Source organism: Anopheles moucheti, chromosome 2 (genome assembly GCF_943734755.1).
Source record: "Anopheles moucheti chromosome 2, idAnoMoucSN_F20_07, whole genome shotgun sequence".
NCBI lineage: Eukaryota > Metazoa > Arthropoda > Insecta > Diptera > Culicidae > Anopheles > Anopheles moucheti.
Window position 1 is genome coordinate 101789875 of NC_069140.1, and position 24541 is coordinate 101814415.

A 24541-nucleotide genomic window follows, 5' to 3' on the forward strand; every position below is an offset into this window, starting at 1 on the left:
CAACGGGTATGGTAATCAAATCGCGAAAATGTTATAACCTTTGAGCTAAACCGAAAATTGGTAGTAAAGCTAATTTTTTGAATGTCATTTAAATAATTAGAAATGAGGCTTTAATTTTCTTCATTGCTGTCGGATTTTATGATAATTGACTTTTCAAGTACATTAAGCTATTGTTTAACGAATTACATACTTTGTCGAATATTTGTAATATTTAACAAAAAGCCACTCTCATTCCATAGAGATGCTTAATCGAGTGTCTAAATAAATTATTTTTTTCTACGATCATATTTGTTACGATCCATAAATCATGTTCCATAATCTGCCTTCTTCAAGTGAAAACTGTTTGCAAACTAATATTTCAAAACTCACACAAGCCGACGAAAAAGTGTCCAATGATTTTCGTTCAATGTATCATTTCTTGTTTCTGGTGAAGACAAAAAAAACGTTGGTCACATCACATACAAAAAGGGAGAAGTGTCCCGAAAGGAAGGCACTATGTACGAATGGTCTCATTCAGGAAATCATTTTTCCCGATTGCTATGAACATGGTTTTGCCAGACCAATCCTCTCGGGGGAATTTCGAGAACAAGTGGTGCGAGTGTTGTACCTCGCAAGAATTCTCGGCACTAGCAATCGGGTTCCCAAAAATTACAAGAAGTTAAGTAACGGTCAGAGGTGTTGAGGCCGAGACACCAAACTTCGGCACGATGCAATCATTCTCCACGGACCACACACCGGTCTTGGTGCGGTCCTCAGAATGATAAAGGATTTTATTGCAATCACGTAACTATTGTGATGGGAATAAATATATTTTTCTCCTTTTTTTCGATGCCGAGGGTCCTCCTGAATTCAGCCGCATGACTTGGACGGAGTTTCGGGGTTGGTCATGTTAATTTTTCATCTTCCAAAAAGTGGCAACCCCTCCACTAGCTCGAAACAATCGTACGATATACGAATGTGACGCTTTCGGTGCTTCCGAGTGATGGGTGTTTTATTGTTTGTTGATCGGTTTGTGAACCACACGACACTCGGACAGAGTCCCAAGAAGATGGGGAACTCCCTCGGGGTGTGGGAAACATACATGGGCTTAAATCCGTCCAGAGGAAAATCCATCGACCACGTGAATATGCACCTGTGGCGAAGAATCGTGAAGCCGTAAAACTCCTGGATACTAACACACTTTGCGATTTGAATACATTCCTACTGGCGTTGAAGAAAAGTGAGGTTAGCTGTCAAAATGGAAGAAGTGGGGAACTCTTCTTGAACTCACTCCAAAGTCGCAGTGTCGTTAGCAAATTACCAACCGGATTTGTTTTTTTTCTTTCTCATCCCACTCATCGTAATCCCTTTTTTACCAAACAAAATACAAATCAACCGGATCGGTGGGACGGAAGCATGCAAGGCTCATTGACAGACGGATGGTGCCGTGACCAGGAAACACAGTAAAATGTAAATGGAAAAAATATCCCAAAAAATAGGTCCTGATGGGTTTTGCATTCCATTTCCTGCTCTGCTTGCGTTCCTTATCCACTTTGCTGCTTTACACTGTTGTCCCCTCATAAGCATTTGAATATGAATGACAAATAAACGAATTGATCGATAAACGAGGGAGAACATTCGATAGGGCTGTGATGATTTTAAATCATCATCAAATCAACCAAGATGAGACGACACAGCACAGACCACCATTTACCTTCGGCTTTTCATTCGGGCTTCCGTCTCAGACAGACGGAAATGCGTTTTTTGTGTTTTATTGATGGAAGTGATAATTAATACCGAAGAGCCAATGCAATTCCCGTGATTCGATTGATGGATCGATGAATCGAATCCGGCAGGTTGGTTTGCGCAATAAGTCCACATTATCCGATGAAATGTGATCGTTTCCCCCTTTGCTGGATTCGTTTCCAACTTAAGCTAATTGTAAGCGAGAAGTCAACGTCCCGCTGGTTGGAAGGATGTTCCCGAGTGCAAATGATAGCGGTAGTTGTGATGAAAAGCGAGTGAGTATTCCTCCTCCTGATTTTTATTAGCATTTCCATTGTTTGTAACTGGTTGTTGGTATTGTTTTATCAACAGTTGAGTTTCATTTGTGCAATGAATAATAAAAACGAAGCTTATTGTTTTTTCTGGACCTTGGGTATTTATAAATCATCTTTATTCGTTTACTTCTTAAACAATCATAATACATTGCACAAATGACCTCGTTGTAGGCAAACTATAAGTAAATATTCACCCTCAAACGAGCGTTTTACATAAAATAGTGTGAAAATTTAATACAAACGACCCCGTTTTACGTCGCCGTTCGTTTAAGTCCCGGGCAATGAAGTGTCAATTGGTTGTTTGGTTGATTGAGCGCTACTTTCCTCTCGGACTCGGAATTTGTGTTAAAGAATTCATTTTAACGGCCAAAACCATTCGAAACTGTCCAGCAAATGGTGTGTCATTTCCATGTTTGCCAATATGCTGCTTGCATTTTCCCGAGGCCTGGAGGTTCCTTTTCCGCCGAAGAAGTTAGTTACAGAGATATTAAAAATTTATTACATTGAAGCAAACGCAAACGTTCTTCCTCTATTGTATGAGAGAGGGTTTCTTTTTTTTTATGTTTCTCACTTTACCATCGTCTCGCGATTGCTACGGTACATAAAAATATAACGAGATTGTCAACTTGGGAACGACATTCGCCAGGACATTTGCTGCGTCGTGGTCTTCGGTCTTGGTGAGCAACGGTGAGGGAGGAAATGCGCCAACTTTTACGAAGTCAAAATTGTTTAAAGAGCCGTATAATAAATTTGTTATCCCTCGGAGGAGTGTTTTAATTTTTTTCTCTGCTACGAGCTTCCACTAACACCCTCCAGAATGTACAAGGATAGAAACCCCGCAAAGGAGTTTCTGTTTTTTTGTTGTTGGTAAGATCACCCCGGCAGGTAGCATGCAGTGCAGTTATTCATTGCCGAAATGAAAAAAGAAAGTTCTGGAGGGTGCGAAAACAAAAAATGGCACACAAAAAACGTGGGTGAATTGATAAACAATAGCTTTATGAAATTTAATGCCGTGAGGCAGCATCCTTACGAAAACATCTTATTCGTGGTGCGTGTACGTTGGCCGAAAGTTTGCCAAATACACCGCTGCAGGGTGTGATTTGGAAGTTGAGTGCGCGCTTTATATCTGCATAGTAATTCCAGTGCACATGTTTCCTGGTTTGTATTTTGCAAATCCATATGGGTGCCATTAATTTGCTGTGTGCCCTCACGCGAAGCTAGGCTCGTTCGCGGATGATTTGCGTAATCGTTTTATTGGAAGTCATGGATTTGCGTGGTGGTTTTCCTTCTGCGGAGGGATGACGACAAACAAGAATCGCTATTTTTGCAGTTCCGGGTAATGATGCTCGTCAATATTTCAGATTTGCACTCCATAATCATTATACGAAGGGCAACGAGTGCAGCGATAAGGAAAACAATAAATTCGTTAGTAGATAAGAGATTTAAGCATTGGAGGATCAGTCCCTTTGGAGGCCCAGGGCGGAATTGTAGTTAGGTCTCTAATTTTAAAAACGATGAAGGGAGGGGGGCACTGAGGCCTTTGAAATGAGACGCAAACGCAGTCGCAAGCTGCGAAAAGCGCAGTACGAAGCGGCCTAAAAAAATTGTTGATTCATTCGAATTGACCGTTTGAACATAAGCACCGGTAATATGGTAATCGTTATAGGTCGTATTTAAATTAAACATGAACAGTACACCCTGTTATACAATGTTACCGTGTGCGTTGTTTTTTTTACTTACTCTGCCACATTTTTCAAGATAAAGGTTTCCTCTGTGGTGTTTTTCCCATTCAAACATGAAGACATACATCCTTCCGACCATGTGTGATAATTGTTTGCACATTTAAATAAAGTTTGAAGAAATTGCAAATGGAGAGAGATTTTATGAATTCGCTCAATGGACAATAAGGGCGATTCGTCCGATGTACGGTGAATAAAATTAGAGCATTTCTTTAATCTGTTATTTCCCAAGGGTATCATAAAGTGTATTACCTTGCCAATGGTTTTGTCTCTGTTAGAATTTTATTTGGGGTTAGTTTCGTTCTAGTGGAGGTGCATATTCGATTCATCTGGAGGAAGATAAAAATAAGGTAAATAAGTATTGTTTACTATTACACTTCATACCTTTTTTAGCTGCAAAATCAATGATGTACAATTTTTGTTCTCTGTATATTTCAGTTAAACGATCAGTCCATTTCGATATGATCTACATTCTATAATCTACATGCATTTTCTAACAGCCCTCCTATTTATATAAATGTAATTCCTGCTGCTCCTGCAATGTTTAAACACTAACTTTCCCGTTGGTCGAGGAAAATATCTTCGAAAACTACCAGTTTCCGAATGTATAGTACCAGGAGAGCATCCACGGAAGAGGTAGCTCCTGGTACTGCGCCGGAAGGTATGCAATCAACTTGCAATGCAATGCGCCGTAAGGTATGCAATGTTTATACACTAACTTTTCATACAAACCAGCTGTTTTCAAATTTCCGATACCAGGAGAGCATGTTGTTCAAGAGGTAACACCTGGTACCAAGATGTTGCACAACACATGTCGCGCAACACATGTTGCGCAACATATGTTGCACAGCATCTGGCATGCAACACATGTCGCGCAACATATGTTGCGCAACACATGTTGCGCAACATCTGGCATGCAACATCTTACATGCAACAACTTGGGATTGCAACTACCGGGATGCGCGTGATTTGTGCTTGCTCGGCTGGTACCAGGTGTTACCTCTTGAAAAACATGCTCTCCTGGTATCGGAGCGCTGAAAACAGCTGGTTTGTATGGAAAGTTAGTGTTTATACATTGCATACCTTTAGGCGGGTTTCGATCAAAATTGCTGGTGTTTAAACATTGCATACCTTCCGGCGGTTTTTGAGCAAAATTGCTGTACTAGGTGCTACCTTTTCCGTGGATGCTCTCCTGGTACTATACATTCGGAAACTGGTAGTTTTCGAAGATATTTTCCTCGACCAACGGGAAAGTTAGTGTTTAAACATTGCAGGAGCAGCAGGAATTACATTTATATGAATAGGAGGTCTGTTAGAAAATGCATGTAGATTATAAAAGGTAGATCATATCGAAATGGACTGATCGTTTAACTGAAATATACAGAGAACAAAAATTGTACATCATTGATTTTGCAGCTAAAAAAGGTATGAAGTGTAATAATAAACAATACTTATTTACCTTATTTTTATCTTCCTCCAGATGAATCGAGTATGCACCTCCACTAGAACGAAACTAACCCCAAATAAAATTCTAACAGAGACAAAACCATTGGCAAGGTAATACACTTTATGATACCCTTGGGAAATAACAGATTAAAGAAATGCTCTAATTTTATTCACCGTACATCGAACGAATCGCCCTCATTGTCCATTGAGCGAATGCATTTAATCTCTCTCCATTTGCAATTTCTTCAAACTTTATTTAAATGTGCAAACAATTATCACACATGGTCGGAAGGATGTATATCTTCATGTTTAAATGGGAAAAACACCACAGAGGAAACCTTTATCTTGAAAAATGTGGCAGAGTAAGTAAAAAAACAACGCACACGGTAACATTGTATAACAGGATGTACTGTTCATGTTTAATTTAAATACGACCTATAACGATTACCATATTACCGGTGCTTATGTCGAACTGGTCAATTCGAATGAATAAATTTAATATAAACCGGAACCGGACGTTTGCCATTCGCCCTAAAATGGCCAATAAGCATAAGGAAGGATGATGTGTGCAGTTTAAAATTAATCACTTGTCCCAAAAAAAACACACACTACGTAACGCTTCCACCTTCTCTCGTGTTATTCTCGGGTGACAGTAAATTTTCCCTTTCCCCCACGGGGGCATTGACTCACATGGCCACTCACCGAAAGACCCACACGCCGGATGTGTGAAATCGAATTGTTTTATTTTGTGTACACGGTCGGGTTTTCTCCATTCTTTTGCTCGAATTGCAATACAATTCCGTGCTGAAAGGAGGAAAAGAAAGGAATAAAAAACACGCACGGAGAATGGTCTGAAAAACAATTGCAATAGAATGAACCCAAAAGAGTCACCGCGAGTCACCGTGGAAATGTGACCTCGGTAGATAAAACAAACCAGCAAACAATTGGAAAATTAATAAACAGTAATGCACCGCGTCTGTAGTGTACACACGCCGGTCAATTGTTTGTGCGTGTGCTTCGGTTTAATTTTCTTTCTGCTTCTTCTCGTTCCAACATGAAATACATTTCGGGGAGCAAATTATGCGCTTCAGGAGGAGACGAGCGATTCCCAAAATATTGGGTTTTCCCCCCGTGCGTACAGGGAATTTGTGGGCAATGCCGTGCGAGAGACCCGGTTACCCGGAAAAGTGGAAAACAAAAATCCCCACGTCATTAAATTTGTTTTATTTATGATCGTAAAATTATTAATTATTATTTCAATTCATTCCAATTGTCACCGCTCAACCGAATGCATTCGGTTGCAATTTTGGGCGAGTTGTATGTCCACGCTTCAGGGTGTGCATTATGCAGCAGGAGCCGGTGGGGACTGGACGGTGGTGGGGGAAAAATAAATTATTTTCCACGCGAGCTTTTTGAAATTTATTGAACTGAAGCCATTCCGGCCAAATGTAAAGCGGGTGAATTACAATTTATTTTAATTAATGGCAATTGGTACACCGGGCAGCTGGTGTTCGGAGTAATTTGTACGCGCGTTGTTTTGTTGGTCGCCGCGTTTTATGCGTGTCCGGTTGTACGGGATGCGGTTGCCAAAGGGAAGATGAATTACTGACAGGTATATAAATACCGGTACTAATGATGGTAGACGCCGTGCAGGTCGTTGGCGCGGGGTTTGAATTATATTATTGCTTTAAAGCGTGTTAACAATGACAATGGTTCTGTCCATTCTTGTTTAGATCCACAAACGCTCGTTTGTCTGTGTTTGGCAAACAAACGAGTCTGCGTTGCTAAACAATCACCATTCTTTTGCGTGGAACAATGTTAAATAGTTTTGAAAGAAATTTAATACCGGTATTGTTAATGTTATTAAAAATTCTAGATCAAAATATTTTAAGTATTGGTTTTACGTTTGGTCTTAGCACCAGAAATAGCAGAACGGTTCTTATCTTGTTAGAGCTGAACATTTTAATTGTTAGATGAAATTTACTAATATTTTTTACTCACTGCAAGATTGACGTTCTGATGTTACAGTTGGTATCGAATATTTTACCATCGGGTGCGCACAACATCGGCGATATTGATCTTACCACATCTTTCGTTCATTATGTATTCCGGTAGCTTTGTCTATGCCGCATTAAAGTTCTCTTTGCACACCATAAATAACCACTTTAGTTACGGCTCATCCCATCAAAACGATCGGAAAGTTCTTAAGCATCCGATTTAACTGCTTCAGCCGTGCTTTTATCCGTCCAAACAGCACCGAGAATGGTGTGCGTGTGTGTTGACTTTAGAAATTGATCCACCCAACAAAGTTTCCGTTGGCCAAGGATCTACAACCCTTCAGGTTTTGTCCCGAATGCCGGCTTTGCTTAATCCTTTTCTCTGTCAAGCGAAGACTATTGGACCAGTGTAGGAAAAAAGGTACAGAGTCGAATGGGACTTACCACCTGGTGGTGGGCATGTTTCCTGCCGACCATTTCCTTGGAGACCTTATCGACCTTTACGCCCTGCGTTTCAAGGTGTCAACTTGGGCTACGGAAACTGGTCGCTTCTGTGTACGATTCTAATAATTTGAATTTATGTATGTTTAGTTTCATGACGCTTGTTGTGTCGGATTGTATTCGTAGACCGCCCTGTTTTTTGTCTCTTTAGACTCCTCGAAGGCCCAACTTTCGAAAACTCGGTTCGGGTTGGAAAAATCCGCCAAGTCATCCGCCACAGTACAGAGCAAGCCTACTTGAATGCCAATATATGTAATGTCGGTGTGGTTTTTTCTTGTTGTTATTGCAATGTATAGATTTACAGGTTCTTTAATCTACGGCTATTTCAACATTTTCACATTGCTATTCTTCCTTGTCTATCCGGCATTTTCACATATTAGACCGCCTTTCGTGGAACTCGATTCGTCCGCTGCACGTTCACGTACTTTTTTGTTGCTTTCGTACGGAAAAGCTCTCGGGACCTTCGCCATGCCACCTGAATGGAATATTTACCAAACATTCATTTCGCGGCACGATCGGTATTACCGCCGTTGCAGAAAAGGCACGGAATTTTGTTGTTCACATCCTTTTGCCTCCTTTCGGCCACCGTTCGCTTGACACCTTCGTAAATCCTTGTTATCGGGGTTTTTTTTGTTGTCTTCTTGTGCAGTAACTTTTTGTTTAATCGAAAAAAGCAGGCTATAGCCCACTGGATGCTGGGTGGTAATGGTGACGTGCTAAACCCATGACATGTGTGCAGAAAGTATGATTAATGATACATCGCTGCAGATAAGTTATTTCGGGAAGTTTTATTTATTTTCGGTGTCCGTTCACTGCATAGTCGTTGCTGCGATGAGTTCGTATGACGTTGAAAAGTGTTTGTTAAAAATACTACTTTTTAATTAAATAATATTGTATATATACTATAGTGTACAATAGAGTATAGGATTATCAATTCTATGAATTGCTTAAATAGTTTGAGACATATTTTCCTTTCAGATCATTACCAAAGTTAAAACCTTTTATAATGACAATAAAAAAACAACAAATTTAACATTTTAATGTTGTCTAGTGGAACAAAAACTTACAGATTATTAGATTAGGACGAAAAAATCGAGTTTGATCTTCAAATTTCACTCTAACAATTCCTCTGAGACCATCTTGTAGCATCGTTGCGATTCCGGTGAGAATTTAAAGACCCAAAACTCTTACTGTTCTGCATGTGTAAGGCATTATTCGAAAGGGTTCTCCCAACAATTATGACGCTTTAATATCGGCAGCTCATTCATTCGGTACGAATTTGGCTACGCTTCACTGTAGCTGATTGAATCCATGTGTTGCCAGTGGCTTCCGGTCAGAAGTCATTGCTGCACATACGCATTTCCTTTCAATCGCACCCACACACCCACACATTGGCTGCAGGCTTTCGGTCGACAGCGAAAACAACGTTCGTTCGGCTCCTGTAACGTCCTCAGGACTGCAGGATGTCCTGATCCAAGAAGATGCCTCTGGTTTTTGGTCAATTTAGAAATTGATGAATTTATGAGTCCCCAGCGGGGTGGACCGCTTTTTTGCGGTCAGCGCACTATCTAATGGGATTAATCAACCCCTTTCGAGTTTGGGCAACGCGTATGTGTGTAGACTCACCCAAGCATTTTTTTTCTCTCTCTCTCTCGTCTCATTCGCTAGGTGTTCCGATGAAGATCCTTTTTTTGGTCTTTCTTTCGGACACTTTTTTCGGGGCGATGGTGGCCGGGGGTGAGAGTTCCCACAGAGACGAGGGTGTGCCATCCTTTCCACCATGGGCGGCAGTTTTTGGCCATCGGCCATCGGGGTGGTGGTGATAATCATCGGTATGCTATTTGCCCACTGGTTCATATGTGCGTGGGTATGGTGCAAGGTATTTGTTTTGCTTTCCCATCGCCTGGGAGCTCTCGCGGACCAAAACGGCACGGTACAGAATATGCATGGCATGTGTCACCACGGGATATTTACGACCAATCCGGCATGGGTGCGTAACACCTCATTCCACGGAATCGGGATTTGACCCAGTCAGTGTGTGATGCGTCCAAAAGTATGTGTGTGTGTGTCTATGGCAAAAATAAAACAAAGATAAAGCCGAACCCCTTTTCGGTTTTTGGCACCCGGAGGCGCTTTTTTTCTCTTCTCTGGGAAACTTGTAAAAAGGGTTTTCCAACAGCCTTTTTTTTGGTTGCGAAAACCCTTTAAGCTTGTGTGGTGGAGAACAGATGTATTGTGTTTATCACATGTAGGCCATCTAACCGACGAGGTAAAGGTGTAACGAATTTTGAATGACCATCTCGTTTATCTAATAGTTACGGGGGTGGTTTTTTTGGTGATCTCGGATCGGACACAAAGATATCGGTATCATTTGTTGCACATTACAACCCATTTTTCCAAGAGCGTATGAAGGGAAATTTATGTGATAAGAAAGGTCCTATCACTTTTTCCCATACTTTTTACACATAACCTCAATGTTATTTGTGTGTCTTTTCGTGGAAAATTATTTCCCTTCCTCATTAATTTCACATTCCATGTTTCACAAACGATCTTTACACTTGTCTCATACTTTTCGCGGACCACTTGGCATTGGGTGTTAAATTCCAATATTTCTTCACGAGTTTAACCCCTTTTTTCAAACACTCTCACTCGTTTTTCCTTTTTTCTCAACAAGTATACGGAGGGAATGGTAACGATAAAAATAACATCCATTTGCGAGATTCTTGACATTTTTGCACCATAACGAGCTAGCACGAACACAGAGCTGGGAAAAAAGTAACAGAAAAGAAAACAAATCCAACGGTAGCTGGCAAGTTATGTATTTCCGAGCACGTACGCTCATTATGGAGCCACTACGTACACCATCGTGATCGTGAGTTTGGTACGCTGGATGCGTCCGATGACTGGTCCTAGCGCTGCAGTAGTAGCGAGCAATGAGTTTCGTATGGTGGCAAACAGAACAAAAGGGAAGGTACAACTCATGTTTCAAGAAACACGATTCAGACAAGACTCCATGCGTGTTGAAGCGAAACCCGGGGAGCACCTTGCACCGATGCAATCCAATCATTTCTTCATTAGTGAAAATGAATGGAACACAACAAAAAAGGCAAAAGAAACCCGCAGCATCCAGTAGTGAACAAAGCCAAACAGAGACCCAGGACCGGAAGAAAAGGTTTGCAGTTGTTTGTGCCTCTTCTCGTTGTAGTTATACATTAAACAAATGAAACAACGCAACGCTGGAAGGGTGGAGAACGAGAAACCACCACAAAAGAGTTGGAACAATGTACACAAAACAAACAAACAAAACATTCGCGTCAAGACCCGCGAAACACGCCTTCTTTGGGACAAGACGAGCTTGAGGCTAAGAAAAATAGAAGCGCAACAAGTATGTTCTTCCACTTGTCATGATATTTGCTTTTTTCCCCTATTTAATTCCCTTTTGAACTGCGCATGTACTAAAGATATGATAGCGTGTAAAAATCCAAGAGGGAAAGAGATCGCTCAACCATGCACTGCATTTAGCCAATCTCATCCCAGTGCATGCCGTGGAAAACGGACAAAAAAGGATATCTCCGGAGTGAAATATCGCGTCAGTCCCAGCAGACTCCGCCCCAGTCCCAGGGCTGCTTCGTACGGCACGCTCGTGTTTGCTGACAGCAGTTTAGCTGAGTTGCCAGGGGAAATGTAAGCGCTTTTCATGCGAAGTTCTAAAAGCGTGTAAAAGTAGGGGAAATACTGTGTATTGAGTAGGGGCACTCATGAGTTTCCTTTGAACTGACAGCATGATCCTTTGGAAAAAGATCGAAGAATGCCTTGAACTGAGCATTATTAGGTTCCTGCATTCTTACCATCATTGTCGAACGTGTGAATCTTCCTGTTACTTATACTTCTACAAACACAATTTCATTCTTGAGACACAAACAACAAAAGCCGCTTCAAAACGTTTCTTAAATGTTACTGTTAAAAGTATCCTACCAGGTTAATGATAAGTGAATTTTAAAATATTCACCAACATTTTAGCTAAACTGCGTTGTAACATTAAGTTTATTAATTAATTTAACATGATGTCAAAATATACAATATTGAACCTATTTTAATTCATCAAATCATCATTAAACAAAGTATATTAGCTTCGTGCTTTACTTATGCCCTCAAATTTTTCAAAAAACCATCCCTTATTGTACGTGGAAAAAGGCCTTATTTTCATTCCTCAAACCACTCGTGAGTTACTACATTGAACAACGGGGTTTCCCCTTTGTAATGCGCGTTTTCCACGTCGAATTCTCGGAACAACCGAAAGGAAGCTTTCATTTCCCCAAGTATCGCTGCCAGCAGCCAGAGCAGGAGCGCATCACACACGCACGTGCTGCGTGAAGCAGCCCTGGGACTGGGGCGGAGTCTGCTGGGACCGATGAGATTTCACTCCGGAGATATCCTTTTCGTACTGCTGGGACCTGTCGAGGCCGCTTAACGGTCGCTCGGGGATGACCGTGTTAAAGCGAGAAAACAGCATCATATAGCGCGAACCCGAATATTCAGCAAGGGCTGTAGGGGTGAGATTGGCCGGATGCAATAATGTACCACAGTTGCTGGCACGTTCTTGCTCGCTCTCACTCACTGTCTCAATGACCGTCGGCTCAGCCACCAAACAGCATCAGCAGCAGGGCGCGCGCACATGCCGCACAGGAGCGACCTGCCCTGGGCTGGACAAAACGGTTACGATCGTAACTTTGGTCCGTGCGGAAATTTTTCAGTTGGGGTTTTGCAGTCACACGGGACGAACGCTTACAATCTCTGGAGGGATCAAGTGTGCCACGGCGCTACTTACCGTTGCGTGTGCTCGATACTTGGTGCTGCGTTTGTTGCAGCTGGGCGGCTAGTTCTAACCGAATCCTTCACCACGACGGTGGTGCTGTGCTGCGTGCGGTGGTTTTTGTCTGTCCCACATGAGCTGCTGAAGCTACGCATGGTTCGAGTCTTGGGGACTTTCCCGGTCCTATCCATCAGGGACGGTGTCGAAATCTCCAGAGTGCACTCTCGCGGATCTTGGCTACTACATTCCACTGCCTCTCGGAAGGCACGTTGTGTTGATGATTTCGATAACTAATTGAACGGATTCTGCCACAGGGCAAGTTTAGCCGGGTGGGCATTTGAATTGTGTGAGTAATCGTTACTACGCATCTTGCATCCTGCTGTGCTCCTGGTGATTGTGCGAAATATTTGTGAATAAGTGCGGTTTAAAGTGTTCCTTGGGTACGAGTATCTCGAATGTGGTGAAAAGTGTTAGTTGCCAGTGTCGTGCGCGTAGTTTTGGAACAAATCAAACGAATCCAGCAAACCTCTTGGTCGAATCCGGCAGTCGGATTCGAGCCCACCAAACGGAGAAAAATTGTGGTCCACGGTGTACGATAACGGTTTAAAGCTGCGTTCGGACGAGACCGTGCCGGGCTTTAGCTCGGCCTCGCCCTGGCCCACGCTCGAACTAGAATGGGGCCGGAAGCTGTATCCGTCCTCGGTACCGCGCGGTGCCGGTGGGATGATGTTCGGCCTTCCACCAACTGGGGCGGACATGAACCAGCCGCGCGGTCCCATGACTTCGCTGAAGGAGGAACCGCTCGGAGCCCGAGCCTGGATGCAACCGGCCGTCGATCAGGCAAAGTAAATACCATTTTAAGCTCGTTGGTTTCCCATTTTTAAGTGTATGGCAATTATGATACAACTCCACGCAAAGTGAACCACCGCTAAAGAGACAATGCGACCGCGATTGAGTAAATTTTGCGCGGTCCATAAATCATACCCCTTCTTTCGGCCGGACAACCGTCGATGACAATTTTCAGTTCGCGGCTTTTTACTCCACCGGGACAATTAAGATCACGCTGGGTTGATAAAAACGTGGCGCCCGATTTACGGGTTGCACCGATGCTGCGGTGAATTTATGATCGCGATTTTCCGCATAATTTATGTGCTAAATGTGCGCCTCGGTGCTGGAACGACTCGAGGAACGTGAACGTGGAGCATCATCGATGACGCCTCGTTGATGTTATCTGTGGGCAAAACTTTGGTTAGATACGTCTGATTGTGTGCTCTCACTTTAATAATGAAGTGAGAACTTCAAAAACGCAACAGAACAAAAAAAAATCCCACTCCACATTCGCTTCCACTAACCTCGACTCTATCTGTTGAAGTCGAAGGATACGATGTAGGATATGCGCCTGAAAGGTAGGCAACACACAAACACACCGACAGACTGTGGGGGTTTGTTCGATTCCTTACCGATTCCGTACCGTTTCGTTCGTTGTGTTGGTGATGGTTAGGATCCAGCCCCAGGGCAATGGGCCAGATGTTTCGAACGGGGAAAGGATACCCCGAGGGTGGACTCGTTTTAGCGGCACCACGTCCACGGGGGAGTGTTAAGTGACTAATACGACTGTTTGTTTTAACACCATCCCGTGAAACAACGACGCTGCTCGGCTTCAGGAACGAAAGCGATCCCGTTGAAAGAATGGCATGGTGGAGCAAAAATGGTCAAAATTGAAACGACCATCCACCGCGGTGGTTATTCTACCGGATGAATCGTTTGATCTGTTCGCATTCGGTGCTTTGCGGTTCCGTTTTGCAGTGTGGAGTTGTTGCGCGTAGTTTGATGATGTGTTTTTTGTACCAACTCTTGAAGTGATTGTTTGACAGCTTTGTTTCTTCTTGATTGCAATTTTATTTGGTTCGTAGCAGATAACTGCAGCAATCGTTTGGATCTGTTTACGATAAAACTTTTTTGGGTGAACATTTCCGTCGGGAAAAATTCTTTTCGTTTATTTGTTTTTTGAAATCCGATACACGCTGAAAACGATGTACTTCATCCTTGATTATCGGATAAGATGTTGAAGTAGATAAAAAAGAATTCATCGATACATAAGCAGTAATTTGTTATGTCACTGTGCAGTGCTTTTCCTTATCTGTTTTCTTGTCGGGTTTTGTGTTACGTCTTTCTCAGTAACAAGCTTTCAGCCTGTTTTTGATGGCTTAAGAACCAGCTAGGTCACGCTTTTAGGATAGATTTAGGACAGTATTTATTAAGGTATTTTGCAAAAGATACTTCATTTATTTATGGCTTCTTTTAGGTAAAATGTCACTGAATGTGAAACAATATTAGGATTTCCAACAAATTCACACGCATAAATGAGTTTATGTATCCATATAATCAATTGCCTTAATTATCCCTTTTTCCACAATGTACAGCACTCTTACAAACCATCTCATTCGTCACCCACCTGCCAACATGAATACCCTCGATGAGTGAAATAATTAGATCCTAATTAAACCCCCCATAACAAATTGATAACATCGTCTACTAATCCCTGCGTCCCAGCGACCGCTACATAATTAAACATTGCATGTTGCGATGTGTCCTCTATTAGCTGATCCTAAAATATGTTTTCCAATGCTAGCACGCGTGCTACGTGCTAATTTATTTTTATCCTTTTGCCATATCCGTCTTGGCTTTCGTTGCTTCATCATTTACTTTGGTCACATTGTGCCAAAAATAACATATTTATATCAGGCTTATCAGGCTTTTGTTTTGATCCTTAATCTTGGGATGGATAGTTTGTGGGAAAGCGTGATAAGTAGTAAGAAGCTACCTATTTTTGTTATTTAGTTAATTATTCCCACATGAAACAAAGCATAAGTTCAGCAAGAAAAGGTTATAAATACTATTTTGGTAAGAGTAAAAAATAGCTCATGACCTTTACAAGACGGTTGTTGGTGGATAATTTTCATTAAACATCAACATAACATAACGAAGGTATACTGAAAACTTCACAATCTATTAACACCACTAAAAATTGATCTACAATTAAAATATAATTCACAAACCCGCATTGAAACCGTCATTATTGCATAGTCGATTCCAACGTCATCGTAAAAAACGTCCGAACTCTTCCAACTTCAGTACATCATCAGCTTTGAAACAAAACCTGCCAAACGAGCATAATTTGGCACATGAAAGCTTCCCCATCGAAAAACCAAAACCCGAGAGAATTTTGCTTTTCGGGGATGTTCGTTGTCTTTTTTGTTTTCAAAAGTGCTTCGATCTCCATCCCTTCCAACACCCAGCATGCTTATGTTGTGGGAGTTGTCAGAAGTTTGTTCACCGATGAAAGCCACCCGCTGTGATCTCATCTGTGCCGAGTGATGACGCTCGGTGCACGGTACGGAACGGGGGGGAAGGGAAAACGATTAACATCGTTCACCGCACCGGATTTGCACCAGCTCTCGTGATGTGTCCGTGCTGATAGCAACATCAACGAGGATTCCCGAACCGGATATGTACTAGGTTTCGAGTTCCGAGTGGAGTGGACGATCCGTATATAATGATGAGGTTAAATTCAAATTCAATTAATCCTACTTCCAGCCGGCACGTACAGGACGAGTTGTTGTGTCTGATATGGCCGATAGAGCTACGATAGTTTTACGGTGGCCAACGCTGAACACAGCTTCAGGAACGTTGTGCACAGTACGACCCACACACAAATGTAGCTCTCCTGTGGCTGTGGCTGTGTGGGCATCAGGGTTTTATGGTTTCATCAAGTGTCGGTTAATGATGCTTGACGGTAAATAGGTAAACTCCGTTGGTTTACCGCAAACACCGCAAACGAACCTTATTGACATCGATTGTGTCACTTAAGGGTGAACGCAAATGAAAGTCATTGAGTTGAGGAGGAAATTAATTTTCGTCGAATCAAAGCATGCAGCTCATTTCAACGTTCCATTTGGGCCAGTTTGCTGATTTGTTCCTATCATTCTTCTGTTCGTAATATTCAGCTATGATCTCTGTTGTATCAATTTATTATTTGTGCTAATTAATTAACTCTAATAAACTGAAGCTCACATTCTGGCCGAATCAAATGTAATCAATTTAAACCATAATGCAGCCCCGGAAAAACAATAACATAGAAAAAGGAAGATTTGCACATTCCAGAGCGACCTGCCAATCGATTTAAATCGACCACTAATCGAATCCGATTCCGCCCATCATGAGCATAATCGGATTAAACCACCGCGAAAGTGTCAGAAACCGCGTATTTAATTTTGAACATCACCAACCGAAAGACCATTACCAATTGGCAATAATTTGTTTGGCTATACTCGCTCTTATGGCATTCCGCTCCCACTTTACGCTCGGTATCATCAAATCATATCTGACGCCAGTGTGGTCGTGGGATAAAATTATCACTTTATCGGGTTTAATCACCAAACACCAACGATGAAATACAGCGTGAACGGTGCCATCGTCGCCGATGGGATTAATTTTGCCACGGCGCACAGTCGATGATCGTTCGCTGATCTGTCAATCGGTGGTTCAATTAATGTCGCGAGTAATTAAAATTAAACCAAATGTCCGAGGGGTGGTGCGCTTTAAACGAATGGGTTAGTGGTGGAAGCCTTTTTTTTCCTGTGGTTGGTTAAAGCTTCGCATGGTTTCATTTGGAACAGAGTCGGCAAGTTGTCCGTGTGGAATTGAATATTTCATATCCAATTGCTAAAACCGACCGACAGCTCCAAACGGGAAAACATTATGTCACCTAGATGACAGGAGAACATTTACAGTTGTTTAAAAGGTAGCTCAATTTAGAAGGATGTCTTTTTTGTTGAATTTTCTACATACTTCATTCAAGATACGGTAGAACATTTATCAGAACCGGGCAGTATGTCATTCGATCATACTTCTTTGCCCGTACCTCCTGAAAAACCTCAAACCATCCCGAGCACAACCATCGGGTGAATTATTGCACGTTCGTCTTTTTCGGATGGTTCCCCAGCGAGTTCCGTATGAATATCCTCGTGCACTTGTCTTCATGTGCCCCGTCAGTATTTGGGTATTGAAAACATACTTTTTTTGCTACATGCTCTTCCACCGACTAGTGTGACATTGCTGACTGCTGAGTGCGTTGTACAATCTCCGAACAACTGAGCATCGTAATTCAATTATTCACCGACAGTGTCCGAACTAGTTCCATTTTGAACCCCTTTTCGATGGGTCCAATAAAGAGGTTTTTTTTATCAGCATTCTAGCTGGACAGACGTAGATTCGAAAAGACATTCGGGATGCTTTATGGCTTTCACTTTCATTTGTGATTTTTGACCAGGACGTTGTCCAGTTCAATCCCAAACACAAGTACACAAGTGAATTCTAAACGAAGGATGTCAAACGAGAGCCGGAGCTTGGACCATCTTTTCCCACTCATGTATTATTATGACTCCCTACAGTTACCCTCCAAAACTGTTGGAGATAAAGTCGATTGGAAACAAGATGCTCCAAAAGGGGGGTCTCTCGGTAGCGTAAACCTAAAGCCCAGCGTCACACAATTTATCAAACCGATAAATTTGATTAGTAACCAATTTAAATTGGTCACCCTCGTATAGAAGGGGCGTTCGGTTGCGACTACGAGAGCCTTCAAAAGGGATTGAAACGTACTTTGTTTACTGCAATCGGATAACCTTCATGTGGTCTACGCATTCTGTGCCGATCAGCTCTCATGGCAAAGAGTTGGAAGTACTTGGGCTCTGAACATAAGCCTGGCTAAAGGCTAATTTCGGGCTAATTCACCAACGAGGTTGAAAGAACGATTCCGTTACGGGTAAGCTAACCATGTACCGATGGGTAGAGGGTCATATTTTGTTCATTATCCTCTCTCGCTAGTGTCGTACGTAACACTGTACGTGGACCGTAATGTCGTTGGGTTCCGGTGGACTCACCCAATGTCCAGATGTTTTTGAATGCACGTTAGAATGCGGTGTTGCAACCAGAACCAAAGCAGTAAAAACCACCAAGAACAACTAGCTTGTGGTAGGAAAATCCAACAAGACAAACGGACCTTGCATCCTGACGGTGTCATTTTCCGTGTCAAAACATGGCGCCTGCATCCGCCCTGTACCAACTGTGTGAATTCTGAGAAAACAAACAGATTGTTGCCTGCTTTTTTTCAATGACAAAATATGTGATCTTCGAGTAGAACCGATAGCGTAGAATCGTTCGATCCGTATTTTGACAAATATCAGTTGAACAATGTTAAAGGCTGCTGTTTGTACGGTCAATTATAACGCTACGCTCGCCATAAAGATTCACATCGGTTGTAAATAAAGCAAAACTGCACAAGCAATTAGACCTTTATCGTCCATTTAAGCGCTTGAATTATTTGCTTTCCCAACTACCAAACATACAATCTACGCGCGCCAACCAAACCGTACCAACCTCAATCAACACCTGCACGGTCGCTTTTGCTCTGGCTGCATTTGGATGCAGTTTTTCTCCAAAAACCGATCCCCACCGTCCGAACCCTGTAGCTGTACATCACAATTTTCGCTCCCCCAGATAGACGAGACCCCGGAGGGTATCACACTCACCACAGCATAATCCACGTGCAATTCAAATCGAACTGCAAGTACGGAAGTACGGTAATAACTGTCCAAAACCGCACCCACTGTTCGTATGTCTCTGCGCATCCATGGCGCTCTGGTGTAGCACTTGCCAATGCCAATTTATGTTCGAACCTCTATCGCTTCGCCTCCCCCTCGCTATAAGACCACCAGTCCGCCCGCAGGGGTATTATCAATATTTCGATGAAATTTTATTGGCTGTACGGGTGGTGGAATAAATTTGTACTGCTTTGCAATGCTAATGGTGTGCCCGGTGCCCGATGACCGCACTAATGACCAGAGGAAGCTGGAACGGGATGAACACATTGTTGGCGATACATGGTTTTGGTCCGGGTGTTTGGTGGGATGTGGTTTTGTGGCTCGAACCAGAACTATCACTGTCCCGGGAAGTGAGTGAAACTAGTGTAACTTTGCACACGATTTACGCGGTTTTTAATCGTGTTGAATGGGAGATGGAGAGATATAACAAGTAAAAAAATAAAAATATACGGAACGGAGATATAAATAGGTAATGCTGCTCTATTGACTCTTGCTTCAGGACATCCAGAACGCCGAGTGAACGGTTGCGATTCTTGCTGATAAAGACATTTCACAGCCCCCAGAGGCTGTTGACGGTGTGCTGTCGTTAGAATTCCACGGTTATAAGCGCACTGATCGGTGGAACGCTACCGTTTCAGATCGTTTCTTAATTGCCGAACAAGAGTTCAGCCCAACTCGCCGTCTAAGCGGAGAACAGTTATCATAAATTTAATATCGTCAAGCTTCTACCGAATACCCGACGCAAAGGCTAACGGACCGATCCGACACACACGTTTTGCGGGTACGGTTACGAGCCCTGCAGGCGCAGGTTATCATAACGGCGAACCGCTTGCACCGATGTATCGCAGCAGCAGAGACGCATTTCGATTCCGGTGTGAGAAACCGAAATTCTCGCCCCGGTCACTGTGCGAGAACCGGCACGGTACAGTTCAATTAAATTTTACAGCTCTCCAGTCGAAGTCGTTCCGGGTTCGTGGGTATATTTTAGCGACTTGATACGGTGCCGTTCGGCTTTAGCGACCGAAAACTAGCTGCATATGACCAACGCACTACCGATACCGGCTTTCAAATCTTATTCCACGTTCTCTCCCTCCCCGCACAGCTTGGGCATTGGACGAGCGCACTTCGAGAAGCAACCGCCAAGCAATCTGCGAAAGTCAAACTTCTTCCACTTCGTGGTTGCCCTGTACGATCGGGCCGGTCAGCCCATCGAAATCGAGCGGACCGCTTTCATCGGCTTCATCGAGAAGGATCAGGTAAGGGTTTACCGTTCGAAGACGCGCAACAGTCGCATCCAACTCCGTATCCTTCTGCCCGGAAGCCACGGTAGCTCACTAACGTTTTCCGTCCGTACGCTTCGTTTCTAACTGCAGGAACCGGACGGTCAGAAGACGAACAACGGCATCCAGTACCGGTTGCAGCTGCTGTACGCTAATGGTAAGTACCCGGAAGTATCCGGCACAAAACGTATTCGCCGGCTCCCAGAGGATCCTTCCGAAGTAGGTAAAGTTTTAATTAGCACACACGGTTCGTTTAGCGATCGGCCCTCTAGTGGCGAGGGAGTAGTGGAACGTGTGGATGTGCAAACAGGACATGTTGCATAATTTATGCAAATGGTGCCGCACCCGCAATCCATCCACAATTCTTCCCCCAGTTGCTTTGGGGATGGCGCAACAAATTAGCATATGTTTTAGCACACACCTGGAAAAGCTGTTTATAATCATTTACTCGGCAGTTTAATCAAAGACCGAACAGGAATAAAAAGGGATTGTATTGTTTTTTTCCTTCGGTTAATATGCTCAGAATTTGATAAAAGCATAACCGAAAAAATAAACCGGAAACCGGAATTTTTTGGAGACAAAAAAGGACACACAAACAAACGTACCATAATCTGTTCTGCTGCTCTCGCATGCGGATATAACACACGTGGGACGACGGAATGATCCAACGGAGCTGAAGAACTGATACGCTTGGTTTAGCATAATTGCATAATTCATGTGGCTACCCGCACCTTCAGTGCACTCACTGGGTGTATGTTTGCACATTGTTAACGTTGTGAGATAGCATAGGAAATTCAACAAAAAATGTTAACAACGTGTAGAGGAATGTTAACTTGACGAACTACTCGTGTTTATCGGTGCAGTTTTCGAGGCATTCGGTAGGAGATGAATTTTTCACCAGCTCTCTGGCTGAGCTGGTAGATGTCGTTGAAAGTGGAGAATTCGCGATCCCTTTTTCCAGTTTTAAAATAACAATAAGCAATGTTATTTCCATTACTCTTAGGTTGTGTATTAGATCTCGACCCCTATGAGGTATGCAACTAGTTTTACAAACCTTCAGCCAACAACTCGCAATTAGTTCAGCTCTTTACATAAAGCATGGATTATTTTGAGTCTAATGTCTACCGGGATCCGGGATGAAGTTACGCGGCCACAATTAATGGTTGTTTATACGGCGCCCATACCCCGTACAGGATCATTCTGATTTTTCATAACTCTCTATCGCTCCTTGCTGAACAGATAAACTAGCCAACCGTTTGTACTTCCACACCATTCCCTAGGGCTACTGTTTAAGTTCCATCTCGAGCAGGTTACGGGGAGAATAATGACCAATGGCCATTTTAACGATACCTCTGTCTGTTGCCTCTCTGTGGCAAATTAAAGCGTAAGCTTTATGGAGTCTAGTTAGGCGAAAGGGTAGCAGCCGATGGGACGTTTTGTTTTTGTTTATAATAAATCAAACAAACAATTACTCCTCGTACACGTCCACTAAAGTCCACTAAACGAGCAGTATCCATTGTCCGTAGCCCACCAAAGTGTCCTCGGGCATAAAACCCCAAGAAAATGGTTTTCCTTCACGGTGCGATATTATCGTACGGGTATCTTCAGTTTGAAGGAACCAAATTAAATCACTCCCTCCATGGGCAAACAATTTCTGGAGTGTCCAGCAGCAAACGACTTGTTCTTTGCTAAACCAACCACACACTCAGTTAGGGGTACGATGAGTTTAGAAACACGTAAAAAGACTCACATCCCATTCGTAATCCTCCAACTCCACACACACGCTCGATAAACAAATAAGATTTCGGACCACCCGGAAACAATGCCTGACACACCTTCTTGTAGTCGAACGGGTTCTGGTCAAACTTTACCGTCCCGGTGGCAAAGGAGCAACTTTTTTATCTCCTTAATTTATCCAATTAAAATTAAGTGTTTTGATACAAGCACAGCCAAGAACGTCCGAGAGTTCACACGCAGGGCGGATTCCTGTGGGACCCGAGTGGCTAGCAGCATTTGAATAGTTACCCCGGGGTCATCGTGGAGATTTTGTTTGCTTTATGGTGTTTTCAATTATTGAACAGCACGACTCTAAATCTTATTACAGGAAGGATCCAACGCTGGAAGTTGCTCCTCCAGAAGGAGTGTTATTAAATTTTGAACCACTTTACAGTTCCGTGAGTGTGAGATCGGTTCGTTGGGTACGGAGAGGAATCAAAACGAGCTTGGTTTTGATTATTTTCTGGCATTCTTGTTGGAAGTGTTTTACGTGGTTTTTCTTATTATTGTTTCTTATTTTTCTCATTCCTAGGTGCTCGCCAGGAACAGGACATCTTCGTGCGGCTGATCGACTCGGTAACGAAACAGGTAAGTCCATGGAATGCAATGTCCATGTCTAGCAAGTCTGTAAGGTCGTTTTGGAGTGTTGGTAGTGACTTTAGAGCCCATAGAACCTAACGATCTTAGTGCAATGAGAATGGCGATTTAGAAAAGTTTAGAACCAACCCGGCCCCATAAAACTGTCATCAGAGGGGATGAAGCTTGCAGTTGCAGCCCTTGCTCGTCTGGTGTTTAGTATGCTCCGGGAAGAAAACGAGTAACGTGATGAATAATTGAAACAGACAGCTCGCTATCCATACCGATAACCATTGCTGCCCCTGGTAACCGTTGCATTGTTTTGCAACTGCGAAGTGCATCGAGAAGAACACTCCAGTTGCACTTTCTCTACTTCAATACTTAATGCCGCCATGGCTACGGGAACGTGCCCTGTCCAGGGGCAAGTCAATTATTTACACTTTTCTAAACAATTTACTTCCACGCTCCGGAAAAGGTCGGCACGGTGCAAGACTATCAATATCCTGATTTCCGTACCGAGTTCCGTTTTACCAATATAAAACTAACAACTTCATCCTCTCGATGCGTGCTCCCTCCTGAACATTGCATTCTGCCGCTGCGTGCGTGGCCATCTATCATTCACTCCGGCACCCCGCTTTCGTCCGCTAACGATCGTGCCGTGCATCGTCTGGAACATGTTTGACAGTGCCGGAGGGTTAAGAAGGCTGCCAGGGTAACGCGGTCGTCGCCTGCTACTGCTGCCCATATGTCAGCCGGGCCGCGCTCAAAGTAGGCGACAGTTGTTGTGGCAGGCTTTTGGTGTGTTAGCTAGTGAATCAAATCAAAAATTAACGCCTCATTTGATACAATTCCTAGAGCCAAAAACGAATGATTGTTGCTGGGGGAGAGACACACCACGAGTGTAACAAACCCGACTCGGATGGTAGGGTTTAGTGCGGTGCCTTGTGTCAAGTGCTTCCAGGACATGGCTAACAATGGATGTTTTGATTGGAATGCACTTTGCAACGAGTTTCGGGCGTTTGTGGGATGGGATCAACCAGTAGTTCATTAAATATCACCGTACGCTTTCTTAATGAAGTCGACAATCGGCAAATGATAAATGTCCTGAAATGGAGAACCGAGCAGAAAGTTTGACAGTTGTCGTCCGTGAGTCTCGGGAGCGCTACACGATTGTCCATATGGTAGCAATTTGGTCTAGTGGCTGCCGTAGACGCTAATTCTTCGTGGCTACTAGTGACAGATTTTGTGTGGATATTTTTGATCATAAATCATTACTACGGTAAAGGAAAAGTTATCGAAAACATGAGAGGATGCGAATTTTAAAACTAAAGAGAGATCATATCAATTTCATAGCCAAATAGCCAAAAAGCGTTCTTTCATCTTGTCTTGTATCTTGTACCCTAGAAGTAACCCCTCGTTACCGTATCGTCTCATCCACGGCTAATCCAACGTAAACCAAAACATCCATTACAACAGGAAGGCCTTTCTTGCATCCCGTAAAGCTACAAAGCCCAGTACCCAACCAAATCCCTCCCATATGTAGGAAAATTGATACCACCAAGGCCGCACATGCTCGCTGGGTGCATAATCGAACATCTGTAAATCAATTAAACTCTACTTACCGTACCTTAGTGACTGGTGCACTGCCCCTTTCTTCTATGAAAGCCCATTGTAAATCCTGGGCAAGAACAACAAACGATAAAAAATGCTTC

The 24541-nt window shown here is 43.1% G+C and overlaps 1 protein-coding gene across 1 annotated transcript in view; it reads left to right on the plus strand.

Annotated features, from left to right (window-relative positions):
* Positions 1–13243: 13243 nt before the first annotated feature.
* The window catches only part of LOC128310564 (transcription factor collier), a 45914-nt gene continuing 34616 nt past the window's right edge, over positions 13244–24541 (plus strand). Inside the window, exons 1-4 of the mRNA XM_053047236.1 lie at positions 13244–13380; positions 20300–20453; positions 20571–20634; positions 22786–22841. Coding sequence (XP_052903196.1) covers positions 13259–13380; positions 20300–20453; positions 20571–20634; positions 22786–22841 — 396 coding nt within the window. The 5' untranslated portion in view covers positions 13244–13258. The remainder of the gene's footprint in view (positions 13381–20299; positions 20454–20570; positions 20635–22785; positions 22842–24541) is intronic.